The sequence below is a fragment of the Giraffa tippelskirchi genome, chromosome 5, assembly GCF_054371585.1.
Source record: "Giraffa tippelskirchi isolate mGirTip1 chromosome 5, T2T-mGirTip1v1.2.pri, whole genome shotgun sequence".
Classification (NCBI taxonomy): domain Eukaryota; kingdom Metazoa; phylum Chordata; class Mammalia; order Artiodactyla; family Giraffidae; genus Giraffa; species Giraffa tippelskirchi.
In genome coordinates, this window is record NC_137279.1 from 7,437,312 (window position 1) to 7,454,448 (window position 17,137).

General features: G+C 37.0%; 1 protein-coding gene across 3 annotated transcripts in view; it reads left to right on the forward strand.

Moving 5' to 3' along the window:
* Positions 1–17,137, forward strand: part of SYT14 (synaptotagmin 14) — a 189,487-nt gene that overhangs the window by 57,138 nt on the left and 115,212 nt on the right. For all 3 annotated transcript variants that reach the window (XM_081489636.1, XM_081489637.1, XM_081489638.1), the window contains one exon: positions 4,438–4,653. In XM_081489636.1, the coding sequence (XP_081345762.1) occupies positions 4,438–4,653 (216 nt within the window). The remainder of the gene's footprint in view (positions 1–4,437; positions 4,654–17,137) is intronic.

Sequence of the window (17,137 nt, forward strand, 5' to 3'; positions counted from 1 at the left end):
TGCTGTAGGAGAAGTCAGCTATGCATTCACTGACTCAGTTGCTGAACAGGTAACAAGCATGATAAATGGCTTTCGCCCAGAAGAGGAAAGCCCTACAGCCCCAGAAGCTGCAGATGCTTCTAAACAAGAAAGCACCACAATACCGGAAGCCTCCAAAAACACTAATTGTCACAAAGCACCATTCAATTTAGAGAAACGAGCAAATCGAATAAATAGCTATAATACTTCAGTTTCACAAAAGCAAGATCAAGGAATGAATGAAGGAGGAAGAGTTAAACATACTAATAATAGGCAGCAGATGCCATCACATTATCGGGAAACAGATAATGCTTTGAAAGGTGATTCTTCTTTGAAAGGCCATATGAGTGATGGTGGGGTATCAGTTGGCAGGCAGAATGCAAGTGCTGGATCTACTTGGCAAGAACTTGGAAGTACTGACGGGTGTAAAAAAAATGGATTAGAAATTTCTGGTAATGGTAAACATGACTTAAAGGAGGTAAGATATCAAGAAATGAAAGAAAATTACTTAAAGAAAGCTGAAACACATATTAAAAGTAAAGGATACAAAGGGAATAACTATTCAGGAAATGAATGTTCTGCAAAAGATATTTTGGAAAGCAGTAGACATATGATACAGAAATCCATTAAGAAGGAAGACTTATATCCAGCAGCATCAACTAATTCTAAAGAGCAGTGTCAAGGAAAAATCAAAGAACAAATAAATCCAACAAAATACTACAAAGGGAAAGGAGATAAAAAAACAAAGAAAAATGAAGCCATTTCTGCCAAAAAAGAAACAACAAAGAGTAAAGATGAAAAATATTTTAAGATAATACCAGAAAAAGGTGAGGTCTCCTAATGTGAGTTTGAGTGATAAAATTTTCTCTTAATTTTTTCACATTAGGAAAAACATCATCCAATTTCTTTAATTGTTCTCTGTACATCTGTATTTCTTAAGGCTTTCTTGAATCTTCTTATTGGGAGACATTTTTAAAGTCATGCAGTTTTTTCTTACAGTCCTTTCAAAAGCATGTTGTTTGTATTCCTCTGATTTAAGTATTGCCCTGGTCCCTGCATTATTTGGACAATTTTAAGGACCTTCATTTTACTTAATGCCCATTTATTGTACAACCTGGAACTCTATGGTTTTCTTAAGTACTGTGCATACTTTAATTGGAGTTTATTTGGTATGCTGTAGTTGAATTTTAAAATTTTGTGATTTTGTAACCTACCCTTAACCTTTTATACATGCTCTTCACATCTTTCCTGGTAAGAATCTACCAAATGTTTTATGTTTTCCTTGAGAGCAATGGATTTTTATTTTATTGAAATACATGCTTCAGAATATGTCTTTTCATTTAGCCATACATTGAGAGTTTTATGTGTCTTCTCTGTTTCCAGTGCATATACATGAACAATCTATTTTTATTCATGAGTTCTCTATGTACAATTAAGATTCCAACTAAGCAGTCACAGTTTTCATCCACAGTATTTGTGACAGTTTTCAAAACAATTAGCTGACAGTTAGCTTCATATTGCCAGTTACCACTCCTGGTTATCCCTTGAAGTGAAGTGAAAGTGGCTCAGTCATGTCCAACTCTGTGACACCATGGACTGTAGCCCACCAGGCTCCTCTGTCCATGGGATTCTCCAGGCCAGAATACTGGAGTGGGTATCTGTTCCCTTCTCCAGGGAATCTTCCCAATCAGGGATCGAACCCAGGTCTCCCACATTGCAGGCAGATTCTTTACCGTCTGAGCCATGATTATCCCTTAGTCTTTCTCATTTATTGTTGATCTGATCACAAGACCAGAAGTACGCTGGCTTTTATTTATAAAAGATACATATGGAATTTTTGTGTATATTTACATTCTCATAAAATAACAAAAAACTGAGTAGCAATAGAAATGCAGAAGACTGTTTCAGTTCTGCTATGTGACTTCATGTGTAATAGGAATCTGCTATTTATCAGTTATATGAATGATTTTTAAATGATATAATAGAGGCTGATCTAGGATGGATGAGCCAATTAAAAAGAAATGTAAATTTTTGGAAATATGTCTGTTTTGAAGTTTATTCTCCTAGCAGTTGTTTGAAATGTCAGATTCAGTGTGTGTTTTTTTTTTTAATTTGGTAGCTTTGGTTTAATTTTGGTAGCCTTATAACCTGAAGTAATAAAAATTAAAAGAAATAAAATTAAGTGAAATAGTTTACATATTATCTTCTTCATAAAATAACAGAATGGATGCTATTAAAAATACTTCACAGGTAGTAGTGCAGAATTTTAAATTTTGATCTGTTTTCATTAAGAAGCATGCTGCTACTTAAAGGAATCACATATCTCTCAAGTATTCTAGATTTTAATGAGTACTAAACTGAAAATCCCATGGACAGAGGAGCCTGGTGGGCTACAGTCCATGGGGTCGCAAGAGTCAGACATGACTTAGCGACTGAACCACCACCTCCGAACTGAAACATATCATGACTTAAAAATCATTTTGAAAATCATTTGACCCATATGGATTGTCCCTTCGTATGGCTGAACTGTGATACTACTAGTATTAATACCTGAGTCCTAGGTTCTGACAGAGCTTATAAGATATAATAAGAGGAAGAAGGGTTTCCTTCTCCGTTTCTGAATGCAGGGCTACTTTAGGTAATATTTTATAGTAGGTGAATTTCTAGCTACCCTCCTCAGAGCTCTCCTGCTACCTTAGTATCCACACAGTGCTAAAACCTGGGAGTCAGAATGCCTAGGTTCTAGACTAGATCTGCCATCATCTCAGTCCTGTCTAATAGAACTTTCTGCAGTGATGGAAAAGTTCCATGTATCTGTATTGCTCCATACAGTAACCACTGTCCACACCGTAGCTATTGAGCACTTGAAGTGTGGCTAGTAGCACTGGAGAACTAGATTTTAAATTTATTATTTCTACTTAATTTAAATAACTGCATGTGGCTGGTGACTAAGTATTGACAGTGCACAATGTAACATTAGTTATGATTTTACCCTTTGATAGTTTTATTTTACTGAATTAAAAAGTGGGACTTGGACTAGTGACATTGAAGCTACCATGTTTCTGACTCTAAACATTGAATTTCTATCCCATATTTTATACTTGTTCTTTGTCTCCCCACCTGAATTTTAAACTTTGATTCCTGTAGTGCAGATGATTTTAGCTGAGTATAATGAGAGAAATGTCTAGACTGAACTAATAACTTCTGACTGCTATGGTCTCTTCATCCTTCTAGAGTTGTTTTAGAATTCTGAGAAGGTTACATCTTGTCTAAACGAATCTCAACATGATGCAGTTTCAAAATCTTTACCTTTTAAGTAAATGATAATAATAACTAGTGCTTTTAAAAAAATATAAAATTAATTAATTTACCAGTTTGCCTTCTGGAAATGTAGTTTGAAATTGGGTATATGTAAGTAAAGTTTTCCTAGGAAGTCTGCCTTTCACAGATGTGTTAAGTTTAGTATATATGCTTCGAGATATTTTTGTGTATGTCTATAAACTTATACTGCATGGATGTGTGTATATATTGCATGTAGATGTGTGTATGTGTGTTAATTTGTTTTTTTAAATGAGACTATAACTTCTACTTTATTTCTCTTAACATTATATGGTAGGCATTCTTTCCCTGTGAGTGCTTATAAGTTCACCTCCTCGTTTTTAATGATTGCATAGTGTATCATTGCACAGATGTATCATAATTCCATTTTTGTTTTCTTTTGCTGTTAAACACAATTCAGTAAATTGTCTCAAATACATATCACTGCTCATCTGTTAATTATTTTTTTAGGCTGCATTCTTAGAAATGGAATTGGTTAATTCTTATAAATGAATCAAAGACTATACAAATTGGAAACTTTGATATATATTGCCAGATTGCTGTCTAGGAAAATTGTATCATTTGTATTTCAATCAGTAGTGTATGTCTGTCTGTTTCTTCATTCCGCTTCTAGTGCTAAGCAGTATCAGCTATGAAAATTTTGGCTAAGACGATGACCAAAAATGTCTCTTGTAACATGAATAATTTCAATCAGATCCATATGTATTGGCAATACTTAAACTTCTTTGTGTGCTACTCATGCTTTTAAAAAAATTGTGTAAGATGGCAAGCCCTATTATTCTGTTTATCTGTATCATGGTTGGAAAATCCCTGTGACTATTTATATAATTCAAATATGCAAGTCAGTTTTTTCTAGTAAAACATAAAAATCCAAAGCTTGAGCTTCTTAAATGAAAAAATATCTTTCTAAAGCTGAAAATTCAGATTGTGTATGTATATATATATATGTTTATATATATTTGTGTGTATATGAATATATATGACACATACATAAGTGTATAACATATATATGACTATAGCAAATTTGCCGTTATTTTATAGCATTAAATTTTGATCTGCTGTCCTTGTCATTCCAAATAGATAATTCCTACATGGACAAAGATGAGCATGGTTCATCCTCTGAAAGTGAAGATGAAGCACTGGGTAAATACCATGAGGCCTTATCCAGAACACACAATTCCAGACTACCATTGGCAGATTCTAGGCAAAAGAGCTATACCTGGGAAACGAGACAGAAATATAGTCCTCTCTCTGCAGAGTATGATGGATACAGTAGTGAAGCATCGATAGATGAAGGTAAGATAGGTTAATTATTTAATTTTTTTAGATGATACACTGTAGTATTTGATTATTTGTTTCTACAACTCTAGGCATCTGTGGCTGCACAGTAAATAAGAGATACCGCGATACAAGTCCAGTCACATTTCTGGGACTGGAATTTATTCAAATTCAAATCTTTGGGCTCAAGCCAAAACCAAAACACCCCAAACTAAAACACCAATAATTGAAATACAGTGGTAATTCTAGTGCTCTTTTCGCAATGAACATATGCCTAGCAGTCATGAGATGGTAAATGTGAATCTGCTGTTGTCTCAGATGGAATCGGTTCCTAAATACCCGTTATAGGAACTGATATCTCGCAGTGTTGACTCTGACTGCAGTGTGTAAATGCGTTTTCGTTCAGGATGGCCCCTAACACGAGCCAAACACTTCACGCAGCACGTAGCAGAAGAAATAATGACCTGTTCCCTGTAGAGGAAAACCGAGATAGGTTTATGGAGTGCCTGTACTGTGGTGTACTAGGTCTTAGAGGGACTGAAGGAGTTTTCAAGGATTATTTTGTCTCTAATTGATTTTTGCCTCACATGCAGACATTGACATTTGAACTCAACCTACATAGAAGATACAAGTCCACTTTCACACATTTTTATATCTTTCTAAATGAGAAATGAAAAAGTTTTGCTATTACTTAACAGCATTTTTCCTTCCACATTTAAGTAAGTTGTTCAGGTACTTGATACAATGTGTGTCTACTCCTAGTAATTATTATGTATGTGCCCAGATATGAAGAAAAGAGCAATATATTTTAAATAGCACTTTTATTATTGTATCAGACACAAACTAACCTTAATTTTATAGCTGTGACTTGTGTTTTGGGACCTGTTACTATTGATGACTTGCCCTGGCACATACACTTGTCAAAAGCACTAAATCATTTACTTTTGTATTTGGCTTAATGCTAACTGAAGATTGGTATATATACCTCCCTTTTATTTCTGCTAGTATATAGGTACAGTAAGAAAATAAATATAGAAAGCTCATTATGAGATGTTTGGGAAGAAACAAAAAATATTAGACATGGACTCTACCCACAGAAATACCTTCCTTAATACTAGAGAAAATAAGATACGTGTTTACAGCGGTAACTAAATAATGCAAAAATGGCAAAGCCAGTCCCCAACTTATGTAAACCCTGGCTCATGAATAGTAGAACAGAAAGAGAATGGGTCTTAAAGCCTGATCCTTGTGCATATTCTGACCCTGTGAAACCTTGAGCAGTGTAGCTAATAGTCTGTAGGTTTGTTTCATTGTCTCTCAGTGTGGATAATAACTTGCTGATGGGGTTGTCATGGGCAGTAAATGTCGTGTGTGGTGTTCTTAGCATAGCGTCTGATGCCTGACTGGTGAGTGATCAGTAAACGGTAGTCACGGTTGTGGTTGGTGAAACAGTGATGGTGATGAGAGTGAGTAGCCACAAGCAAGCTATGAGTGTGTAATATGTGACTCGATGCTTTCCTTTTTGCAGCTTCAGCTTAGGCTTTTTTCTCTACTCATTCCTTCTTGCCCTGCAGTTCTGTGCTGGTTTGACTGCTTCTTCCCACCAGTCCTGTTACTCTCCCGTGGCTCAGCAGTTTGGGGAAAGCAGGAAAGAGAGCAACATAACCTCAGTGGCCCTTCTGTTCCCACCCTTCCCTCTGGAATCACCTCTCATTTCTCTTCACCCGTGTATTTAGGACTCACTTCTACCTTTCTACCATTTCTACCCTAAATCATTTGATAAAATATCCAGGAGAGATTGATCTTAGGCATTCTGAAATGAGATTTACTTATTTCATAAGCATTTGTTGAAAGCTTTTTATGTGCCGTACTAGATCCTGTGGATGTAAATAAAAGCATTTTATAAAAAATTATCTAAAAGATGAATCAAAGCAAGCTTGTTTTAAGGAGCCCCCAGACTGGAGGAGGATGACCTGTGCGTACATGTGTAGTGTTGTGTGGTAAGAGGTCTGTTCATTACAAGAATAGCGTCGTGTAGAAATACAGAGGAGGCGGTGACTGAGACTGTGGAGGTGGGGGATGGGGGATCTGCACAGGATGGTGAACTAGACTCGAGGCAGGACTGTTCAATCACCATGGAATAGTGATTGTAGGAAAGCAGAAGACACTGTGTTTCCGAGTCTTTAACCTAGGATCTGTGCTTGGAGAAGGTGCGGTAATGGGACTGAATGCCATCCTCAGGAGTTTGGATGTTGTCTTACAGGAAATACAAAGCCCTAGAAAGTTTTTAAACTGGCTAGTGTGACACTTTTAGGTTAGTATTTAAATACTGTAATAGAAGATGAATTGGAGGTAGGAACTGCTGAAGACAGAAGGACAGATTAGATTAACAGCCATGAGATCCTCATTAGCAATGTTAATTGAAGGACAGAGAATTTGAGTGACTTCTCAAGAAGAAATTGAGGGACTTCTCAGTATATCCTGGCGAATGACTGTATGTTATGTGTAAGGAAAGACTGTTTAATTAGTTTAGAAAGCATAAGAGAAGTAAGTTTGTGGGAGGAGATAATTTAGTTTCAGCCATGCTGTATTTCAGGTGTCTGTGGAATATCCAGGTGCAGATAGATACCCTTATTGTTAAAATGCTGGCACTGGGGTTTAGGATGGGGAGATGACCAAGTGATCATGTAAGGTAACGATCGACTAAGAAGATGGCTTTTTGTATCATAGATTATTGCTGATTGAAAAATCAGAGATTGCTGTGAGTCCAGAGTAGATTCAGGGGAGTAAGGGGAAGAATAGGAAAACTTGATTAGAGAGGGAGATTTCGGAGCTCTGGATTTTAGAGAACAGCAGTTTCAAGTGATAGTAAGTTCTGAATATGCCCACAGGCAAAGATGCAGAAATACACATAAAATGCTAAAAGGTTTTAAGGAAGGGAGCGAAATACCATCCGTTGGGGAAGGTGTGAGAGAGCTTCCTTGAAAATGGCAATAGGGTTCAGCTTTGAAAAATGGGTAGAAAGTTGGTGAAAAGAATAATAGAAGTATCTTAGAAGGAAGTTCATAAATGCCACAGTACAAAATAGTGAAATCTAGGGACTATTTCAAGAACAGAGAAAAGGCTTTTCTTAACTGTAACATAGATGTGTGTATGTGTTTATATAGATATATATATATATGTTTATATATGTGTAAAATAAAGTGGAAAGACAGACGAAATCTAAATCCTGGAGTGGCTTTCTGAGAAGTTTGGATTTCATTGGTTAGCTAGCAAGAACTCACTGAAAATTTTTCATCAAGGAACCATGATCAGGGATGTGCTTTAAAAAGAGTAGTTTACAACAGGAAGACTAGAGGAAAAAGTCACCAGTTAAGGAGGTCTTTGGAGTCATCTATGTCGGAAATGGTAAAAATCGGAATTATAATAATGGCAGTAGGAATATAAGAGGATAGGAGAGACCTTATAGAGACAGCATTTAGTGGATTTAGGAACTAAATGTGTTGGAACTTTAGAATGAAGGAAGGAGTGTCAAAAATGATCCTAGTTTCCAGCAAGTATGACTAGAAAATGCTGAGGTCATTAATATAAATAAATCCAGAGAGGGATGTTTCTTACTTGGAAGGTGGGGGAGGGGTGGGAGATAAAAGTGGTTTCATGTATATGGTAAGGCAGAATATTTAAGCAGTTGGAAATGGTTGTGGATCTTAAAATCATGAATGAGTTTGGGAGAAGGTTTGTCAGATGGTATATACTTAGCAAATAGAAACCAAGGGAAGTAATTAAATTGATGAGGGAGAATGTATGGAGAGAAAAGAAAGTCATTTCCTTTCATTAACAGAATTAAGGGTGTCACTTAAACAGATAAGAGTAAGTAACGGATAAAATGGAGAATCACCAGCCACAGCAGGAGAGTTTTGAAAGCCACACTGCAGAGAGACTGGGGACTGCAGCTCAGCCTGGCTCCTTTGTCCTTGAGAAATTGGTCAGTAACTCGCAGTGTACATTTGAGTAGGGTAGTCTCGTAGGTGAGATTGAAGGTGGTTAGGAGAGGGTAAGTGGAAGAGTGTTCATTTGCTACCTGCATTTTCATCCTACTTTTTCTCCCTTTATCAAGAAAAAGAGGTAATTGAAGGGATTTACCTTCTGCCTCCAACCCCAGAACAGTAACCCTCCTCTGGTATGTATTCGTGATGGGGGGGGGCGGTGCTTCTAATACCCACTTGGGTCTCTGCCAGGTGGCTGTATCTCTACATAGTTGACTCGGGAGAAATACTGCTCACTTCATGGCCGGTCACCTAAGAGGACCACTGAGTCCTGTTCTCTTGTAGGATTTGTTCATTTTCCTGAGATACAAGTAAAGAGATCAGCTGAATAGGTTACGCTTCTTGTTACTGATCTGACCCTTTATCTGCATACTATTCTGCATGTTTAGGAAGATCGGACTTGACTGATGGGGGTTGAGGTGACTAAAGGGAAGTACAAGGTAGAATGGAAGATAATTTTTAATGTGCATTTTTACATGACATACTGTTACCTCACTAGGGCTGGTAAAGAACCATTACCCTATTTCTCAACTCTGAATAATTCCAGTAGAGAAGCTTTGAAATAGCCAATACTGGAAGTATCTGTAAGAGTAGAGAGGGTCAGGGAGGGCCTGGTTAGGGATTAGCAGAGACCAGGGCAGGAGGACTTTCTGACCAGGTAGGGAGACCCTCCATTCACTGAGCTCCTACTGTGTACCTGACACTGTTAGCTTCTGTACCCATTGTCATATTTAATCGTCACTGCAACACATTGTGATACATAAGATTATTTCCATTTTACGGAAGTGAGAGGAGATTTTAGGTCAAATAAGTAACTTTTAACCTAAGGTCACACAGTAAGCTATAAAGACTACATTTGTCAAGTCCACTACAAAATGAATGATGCTTTAGTTTCTATTAGGTTATCACTGCTGCTTTAGTGTCCTCCCTAAGTCTCTTTTGTTTATAATTAATCTCTTCAGTCAGGTCCTTTAGAGAAGCTTATATATTACAAATCTGAAATACAGATACGGTAGAAAGAGTAAGAAAATATGACAGTCTGTATTTGTTGATCATATTTTCTCCTCTAGGTGGCCATGTTCATCTTCCATTTTTTGGAATACAAAAAGGGATAATATCACTAAGAAATTTTTTTGGAAAAAAGGAACATTAAAATAATTTATCAGATTTCCTTTGTTCACAATTTTATTTTACTATGTTCTTAAAATTAAGATTTTCTGATAATCCTCCTAATTTAAAAAGGTTTAAGAGTTAAATAGTAGGTTGTGATGTCGTGCTTAAGTTGGTAAGATAGAACAACCTTTGAAATTCTATTCATGCTATTTAGTACTTTCCATTTTTATATAAGAGAAGCCTTATTAGATTTTATATAAAGAAAAAACAGTATAAAATTATTAGAATGTCTTTTTGTTACTTATGGCCTTTTATTCTTAGTTTACCATAGAGATTATCAAGCTACATTTACATATTGTGGCAAAGCTATATTAAAAATCATATTTTTTTTTTTTGGTGAGTTAATTTTAAATGCTATTTAAAAATAAAATAATTTCCAGCATCACTTATGTCTTAGGGTACATGTAACCCATACACACACACACAGAGACACACACTCACACTTGCCACTCTCTTTCTTATGGCTGCTTCACAAGCTCCATGCTGTTGACTGATGTTTGCTTAAGATTGTTGGTGTTCAGCTGCCAAGTCATGTCTGACTCTTTTCTGACCCCACGGACTGTAGCCCAACAGGCTCCTCTGTCCATGGGATTTCCTAGGCAAGAATCCTAGAGTGGGCTGCATTTTCCTTCTGTGGGGGATCTTCCCCACCCAGGGATCAAACCTGCATCTCCTGCATTGCAGGCAGACTTTTTTTTATTGCTGAGCCACCGGGGAAGCTCACTCTTAAGATTAGGATCATTAAAGCACATTTCTTTATTCCCTTTATTTAAATGTTACTTTTAAAATAACTTAATACTTAAGAGTAATAAATTTTTAATATTTTCTTTAAGTGCATTTTAAGTTCTTTATAAAGATTGTTCTACTGATTTTCACAATTTCTGTATGAAGAGGGTAAGTACAAAAAAATTTTGTCTGTATTTTTCACATGCTTTTAACACAAACATTTTTAGTGTCTTAACATAGTAAAAGTGATATATATTACATGGTTTATTTAAATTTTTGGTAAGCATTTTTCTTGACTTCAGGTTTTTGTTCATGAAAATTTATCCTCTGAAGAATTCTTTATTGTGTATATGTGTGTATGTGTAGATGTATCTATACTCTAAATATGGCCAATTTGAGGAGAAATTGATCTTGAAGTCTTTTCCTACATTGTGTTTTGGAGATCTTTATGTGATGATGTCAGTTGTTACCAGTAGTGAGGAATTCTTTTATTGTGCTGCTTTTGCAGACCACATCTCACCTATAAGATGAGACGTCTTTGTGCAATTTAGTTAAAGGCATGGCTTGCCGGGTGGGTGAATTGGAAACCAGCAGTGCCTCTGAGCAGACAGCACACCATGAGCATATAGTTCAGGGAAGCAGATACCACCTGTGTTAGAAGAAAAAGGCATTCCTTCCTTCGGGTGTAAGATATGGCAGACCAAAGTCACGTTGTACTTAAGCAAACCCCCCTCAGCCAGGTACCTTTTTGCAGTGTACAGACTACACAACCATACACAGTGGTCCTAAACACCTGTTTTTATACACTTCCAATCTTAAAATAAGTTGGTAGGATTGCTGTGTTGAATGGATATAGATCTATATAGATCCTTCATAGTCTTATTTTTGGTCCGAGATACTTGTCAAGTAGGGGAATGATGGAAATTAAACCATAGACATTAAAGATACCCTTAATTGATTGATTCCAAACTGATGCCCAGACACATGCAACTTTACCAAGATCATACAGTTCATTAGCTGCAAAACTGAGGCTCTAGGTGTTTGTAACCAGAGAATAGGTCAGTGTCTTTTAAAAGAACTGCTCAGTCACGTGAGTAAATAAGAGATAACTATAAATTGAATGTAGGCTCCGTCCATTGCTAGAGGCTGAGGCATATCTGGGAAGTGGAGGAATAATGCTGATGGCAGTCTGACAGTTAGGGTTAAGGTTGGGACCTGACACTTTAATTTACAGGTTTACAGGTGTTAGTAACACCTGTAGGAACTCAGTCTCACCTGCATTTAGGGAGCATTACGTAGAGTCACAAATGGATTGACAATAATGTTATTTCTAAGAGCAGTTCAGTTCAGTTCAGTTCAGTTGCTCAGTCGTGTCCGACTCTTTGTGACCCCATGAATCGCAGCACACCAGGCCTCCCTGTCCATCACCAACTCCCGGAGTCTACCCAAACCCATGTCCATCGAGTCGGTGATGCCATCCAGCCATCTCATCCTCTGTCATCCCCTTCTCCTCCTGCCTCCAATCCTTCCCAGAATTAGGGTCTTTTCCAATGAGTCAACTCTTCGCATGAGGTGGCCAAAGTATTGGAGTTTCAGCTTCAGCATAGGTCGTTTGAATGAACACCCAGGACTGATCTCCTTTAGGATGAACTGGTTGGATCTTCTTGCAGTCCAAGGGACTCTCAAGAGTCTTCTCCAACACCACAGTTCAAAAGCATCAATTCTTCGTCGCTCAGCTTTCTTTATAGTCCAACTCTCACATCCATACAGGACTACTGGAAAAACCATAGCCTTGACTAGACGGACCTTTGTTGACAAAGTAATGTCTCTGCTTTTTAATATGCTGTCTAGGTTGGTCATAACCTTCCTTCCAAGGAACAAGCGTCTTTTAATTTCATGGCTGCAATCACCATCTGCAGTGATTTTGGAGCCCCAAAAAATAAAGTTAGCCACTGTTTCCCCATCTATTTGCCATGAAGTGATGGGACCAGATGCCATGATCTTAGTTTTCTGAATGTTGAGCTTTAAGCCAACTTTTTCACTCTCCTCTTCCACTTTCATCAAGAGGCTCTTTAGTTCTTCTTTGCTTTCTGCCATAAGGGTGGTGTCATCTGCATATCTGAGGTTATTGATATTTTTCCCGGCAATCTTGATTCGAGCTTGTGTTTCTTCCAGCCCAGTGTTTCTCATGATGTACTCTGCATATAAGTTAAATAAGCAGGGTGTCAATATACAGCCTTGACGTACTCCTTTTCCTATTTGGAACCAGTTTGTTGTTCCATGTCCAGTGCTAACTGTTGCTTCCTGACTTGCATACAGATTTCTCACTGAATAGAACATCTGCATTTTCCCTGAGTTTAAGCTTACCAACAAGGTACATCTCCTGGGAAACCAACCCTAATCAGGGAAGCAAGTCTGTGAGGTAATCTCTTTAAGGAAGTGGAAAATTTGAAGCTACTTCTGAAGACTAAGCCCAACATGGCTATCAACTCTGGAGCCCAGGAGAAAAAACCCTCACTTGTTTTAGAGTAAAAATTTAGTGGAAATTTTGAGGACAGCATGGTGGGAAGGCCATATCATGAAGGAGCCCTCAAGCCAGAGGAATATTTATTAATGTGGCCACAGTAGAATATATGTTTATTTTCTTTTAGGCACTGCTAAAGTCTTTGTATAGAATTTGATTTTATCTTCACAGAAATCTTTTGGTTTTGTTACTTATTTATATGTTTGATGAATTGATTCTGAAAAAAACCAGCATCTACAGAGGTACATTAATATGCCCAGTTTTCCGCAGCTGTAAGAGCTGGAGTCCACATCCAGGTTCAGTTGATTCAGAGCACAGTTGCTTTACCACCATAATGTACTGTCTCAGGTACTCTCCTGCCTATAAAAGAATGAAGGAACTTTTATCTTCTAAGATTGCTATCTCGTTGTCCCAAGAACATTTCATGAAGACTTTGGACTCCTAGCCAAATAAAGAACCCTACAACTGGGAAATACCAGGGGTTTGGCCTCAAACTCAGATATGAAGCATATTATGCCTCCTGTATTTAGCCTTTCTGCAAGTTGTTTGTATGCAGACTTCGTGTCCTTGGAACCTGGTACAGAAAGTTTGAGGAAATACTAGTGACTTGTTCCTTTACCTGTTAGGCTGATTTCAAAAAGGTCAGAGCTGTGTTTTGGGGTTTTTTGAGATACTGTGAAACAATAGTCATGACAGACTATTGTGAAAACTCACTTAGATAAGGGGAAAGATTTTAGGAATTGGTTCCTGTGTGAAATGTTTCAATTATCTAGCATACAGGAATCTAAAACTAGTCTCCTGTCTCCTCCAGACATGTTTGTATTAAGCATACCACAGCAAGAACATAAGGGTCTATGCAGGCAGCGTGAAGTGTCACATCTTAGGTTTTTTTTTTTTTAATGTTTGGCAGAAATCTTGATTGTAGACCTTTGCTTTAGAGTATATGATAGGAGATTTAGGAAGCTCCATCTAATATTGTTAAGTCTTTGTAACAGTCTCAGCAGTAATAAAGGTATCACTACTACTGTGATACTTACAGTTCTTGAAACTGTAAGAAGGCAACTGCTATTAATCTGGGCATCTCTGATAGAATAATAAACTAATCAGCTAATAAAGAGCTGCATCTTCCCTTCTGATAGACTGGTAGGAACTAAAACAATAAATACAAAGAAGTTAATGTCCTTCACTAATGTTCACCCTACCCAGAATCAACAACTGTTAATACTTCAGCGTATTCTTTCCAGAAATTTCTTATGGCTCTACTTTAAAACATTTATATACTAACATGTGAATATATCTTGCTTTTAAAATTTCAGCTTCATTAAGGTGGAGCGATACTGGTGCTATTGACTGCCGCCTCACAGCACTTCCCATCTGGAAACATGCCCTGGGTGGTGGGTGGGAAGGTAGGCGCTGAAACCCGTGTGTTTACCCTGGGAGTGGGCTCCATCTAGCTGTGTGCAGACAGCCCCGAGGGCCTGGGATGTGATCTTGGCTGAACCTTGGAGCCCGGGGTCAGTACATGCGTAGCAAGGCATGACCATCAGAAAAGACCTCAAGACAAGCAGTAATGACAATACAGATTGGGACAGAGCAATAGCAGTTCTCAGAGGGAAGTTCATAGTGATATAGGCCTTCCTCAAGAAAGAAGAAAAATCTCAAACCACTAACATACCACCTAAAAGAATTAGAAAAATAAGAACACAAAACCCCAATGTCAGCAGAAGGTAAGAAATAATACAGGATTAGAGAAGAAATAAAATAGAGGTTTAAAAAAACAATAAAAAAGATAAATAAAAGGAAGAGCTGGCTTTTTTTAAAAGATAAAAATGACAAGCTGTGACCTAGGCTCACCAAGAAGAAAAAAGAGAAGACCCAAAAAATAAGAAATGAAAAAGAAAAAATAACAACTGATACCACAGAAATACAAAAAGTCATATGAGTAGTTATATGCCAACTATTAATAACTGGACAACTTAGAAGAAATGGACAAGTTTCTAGAAACATACAATCTACCAAGACTGAGTCAAGAAGAAGCATAGTTTTAACAGACCAATCACTAAAACTGATAGAGAATCTGTGATTAAAAAAAAAAAAACTTCCAGGATCAGATGACTTCACTGTAGAATTCTATGAAACATACAAATGAGAACTTATATACCTATGCTTCTCAAATTATTCTAAAAGACTGGAAAGAAGGGAACATGCCCAAATTCATTCTGTGAAGCTGCCATCACCCTGACATCAAACCAGACAGACACAACAAAAAAGATAATTATAGGTCATTATCTTTGATAAGTATAGATGCAAAAATTCTCAACAAAATATTGACCAACCAAATCCAACAATACGTAAAAAGGATCATACACCATGATCAAGTTGGATTCATTTGAGGGTTGCAGGGATGATTCAACATATACAGAAAAATCAGTATGATACACCACATTAACAAAAGAAAAGACAAAAACCATGTGATCATCCCCATAGATGCACAAAAAGCATTTGATAAAATTCAATATCTATTCATGATAAAAACTCTCAGCAAAATTGGTATAGAGTGAACATACCTCAACAGGTTAAAAACCATTTACAACAAACCCAATAGCCAAAATAATACTCAGTAGTGAAAAGCCTGCTGAATTCAGGAACAAGTCAAGATGCCCACTCTCACCACTTCTATTCAACATAATATTGGGAATCCTAACAGTGATCAGACAAGAAAAAGAAGTAAAAGGTATCCAAAATGGAAGGGAGGAGGTAAAACTATCATTGTGTGCAGTTGATATGATACTCCATATAGAGAACCCTGAAGACTTCATTAAAAAAGTATTAGACCTAATGGATTCAGCAAGGTAACAAGGTACAAGATTAGTATATAGAAATCTGTTACATTTCTTTATACTACCAATAGAATAGCAAAAAAGAAAATGAAAAAACCAATTCTGTTTAAAATTATGTCACAAAAAATACTTAGGAGTAAACTTAACCAAGGAGACGAAAGATGTATATGTATGCTGAAAACTATAAAACGTTAGTAAAGGAAACTGAAGGGGCTTCAAAGGCATGGAAAGATATCCCATACTTTTAGATTGGAAGAATTAATACTGTTAAAATGCTCATATTACCCAAAGCAATCCTCAGATTTAATACGATCCCTATCAAAACACCCATAACATTTTTCACACAAGTTGAAGAAATAATCCTAAAATTCATATGGAATCACAAATACCCAGAATTGCCAAAACAATCCTCAGGGGAAAAAAAAAAAAGCTGGAGGCATAACCCTCTCAGACTTCAGACAAGACTACAAAGCTACAGTAATCAAAACAGCATGATTATGGCACGAAAACAGATATATACATCAATGGAACAAAACAGCCCAGAAATAAATCAACACACCTGAGGTCAATTAGTGTACAACAAAGGAGACAAGAATATACAATGGAGAAAAGACAGTCTCTTCAGCAAGTGATGTTGGGAAAGCTGGACAGCTACATGTAAATCAATGAAATTAGACCACTCCCTCACCGTTTATAAAGATAAACTCAAAATTGTTTAAAGGCTTAACTGTAAGACACGATACCATAAAACTAGAGGAGAACATAGGGAAAACATTCTCTGACAGAAACTGTAGCAGTATTTTCTTAGATCAGCCTCCCAAGGCAACAGAAATAAAAGCAAAAATAAATAAATGAGACCTAATCAAACTTAAAAGCTTTTGCAAAGCAAAGGAAATGAACAAAAAGACAAGCTATTGAATGGGAGAGAATGTTTTCTTATTTTAAATTTTATTTTATTTTTAATTGGAGGATAATTACTGTGCAATATTGTGATGGTTTCTGCCATACATCAGCATGAATCAGCCATGGGTATATGTATGTCCTCTTCTTGAGCCTCCGTCCCTCCTCCCACCCCTTCCCATCCCTCTAGGTTGTCACAGAGCACCAGACTTGGGTTCCCTCTGTCACACAGCAAATTCCCACTTGCTCTCTGTTTTACATATAGTAATATATATGTTTCCATGCTACTCTAA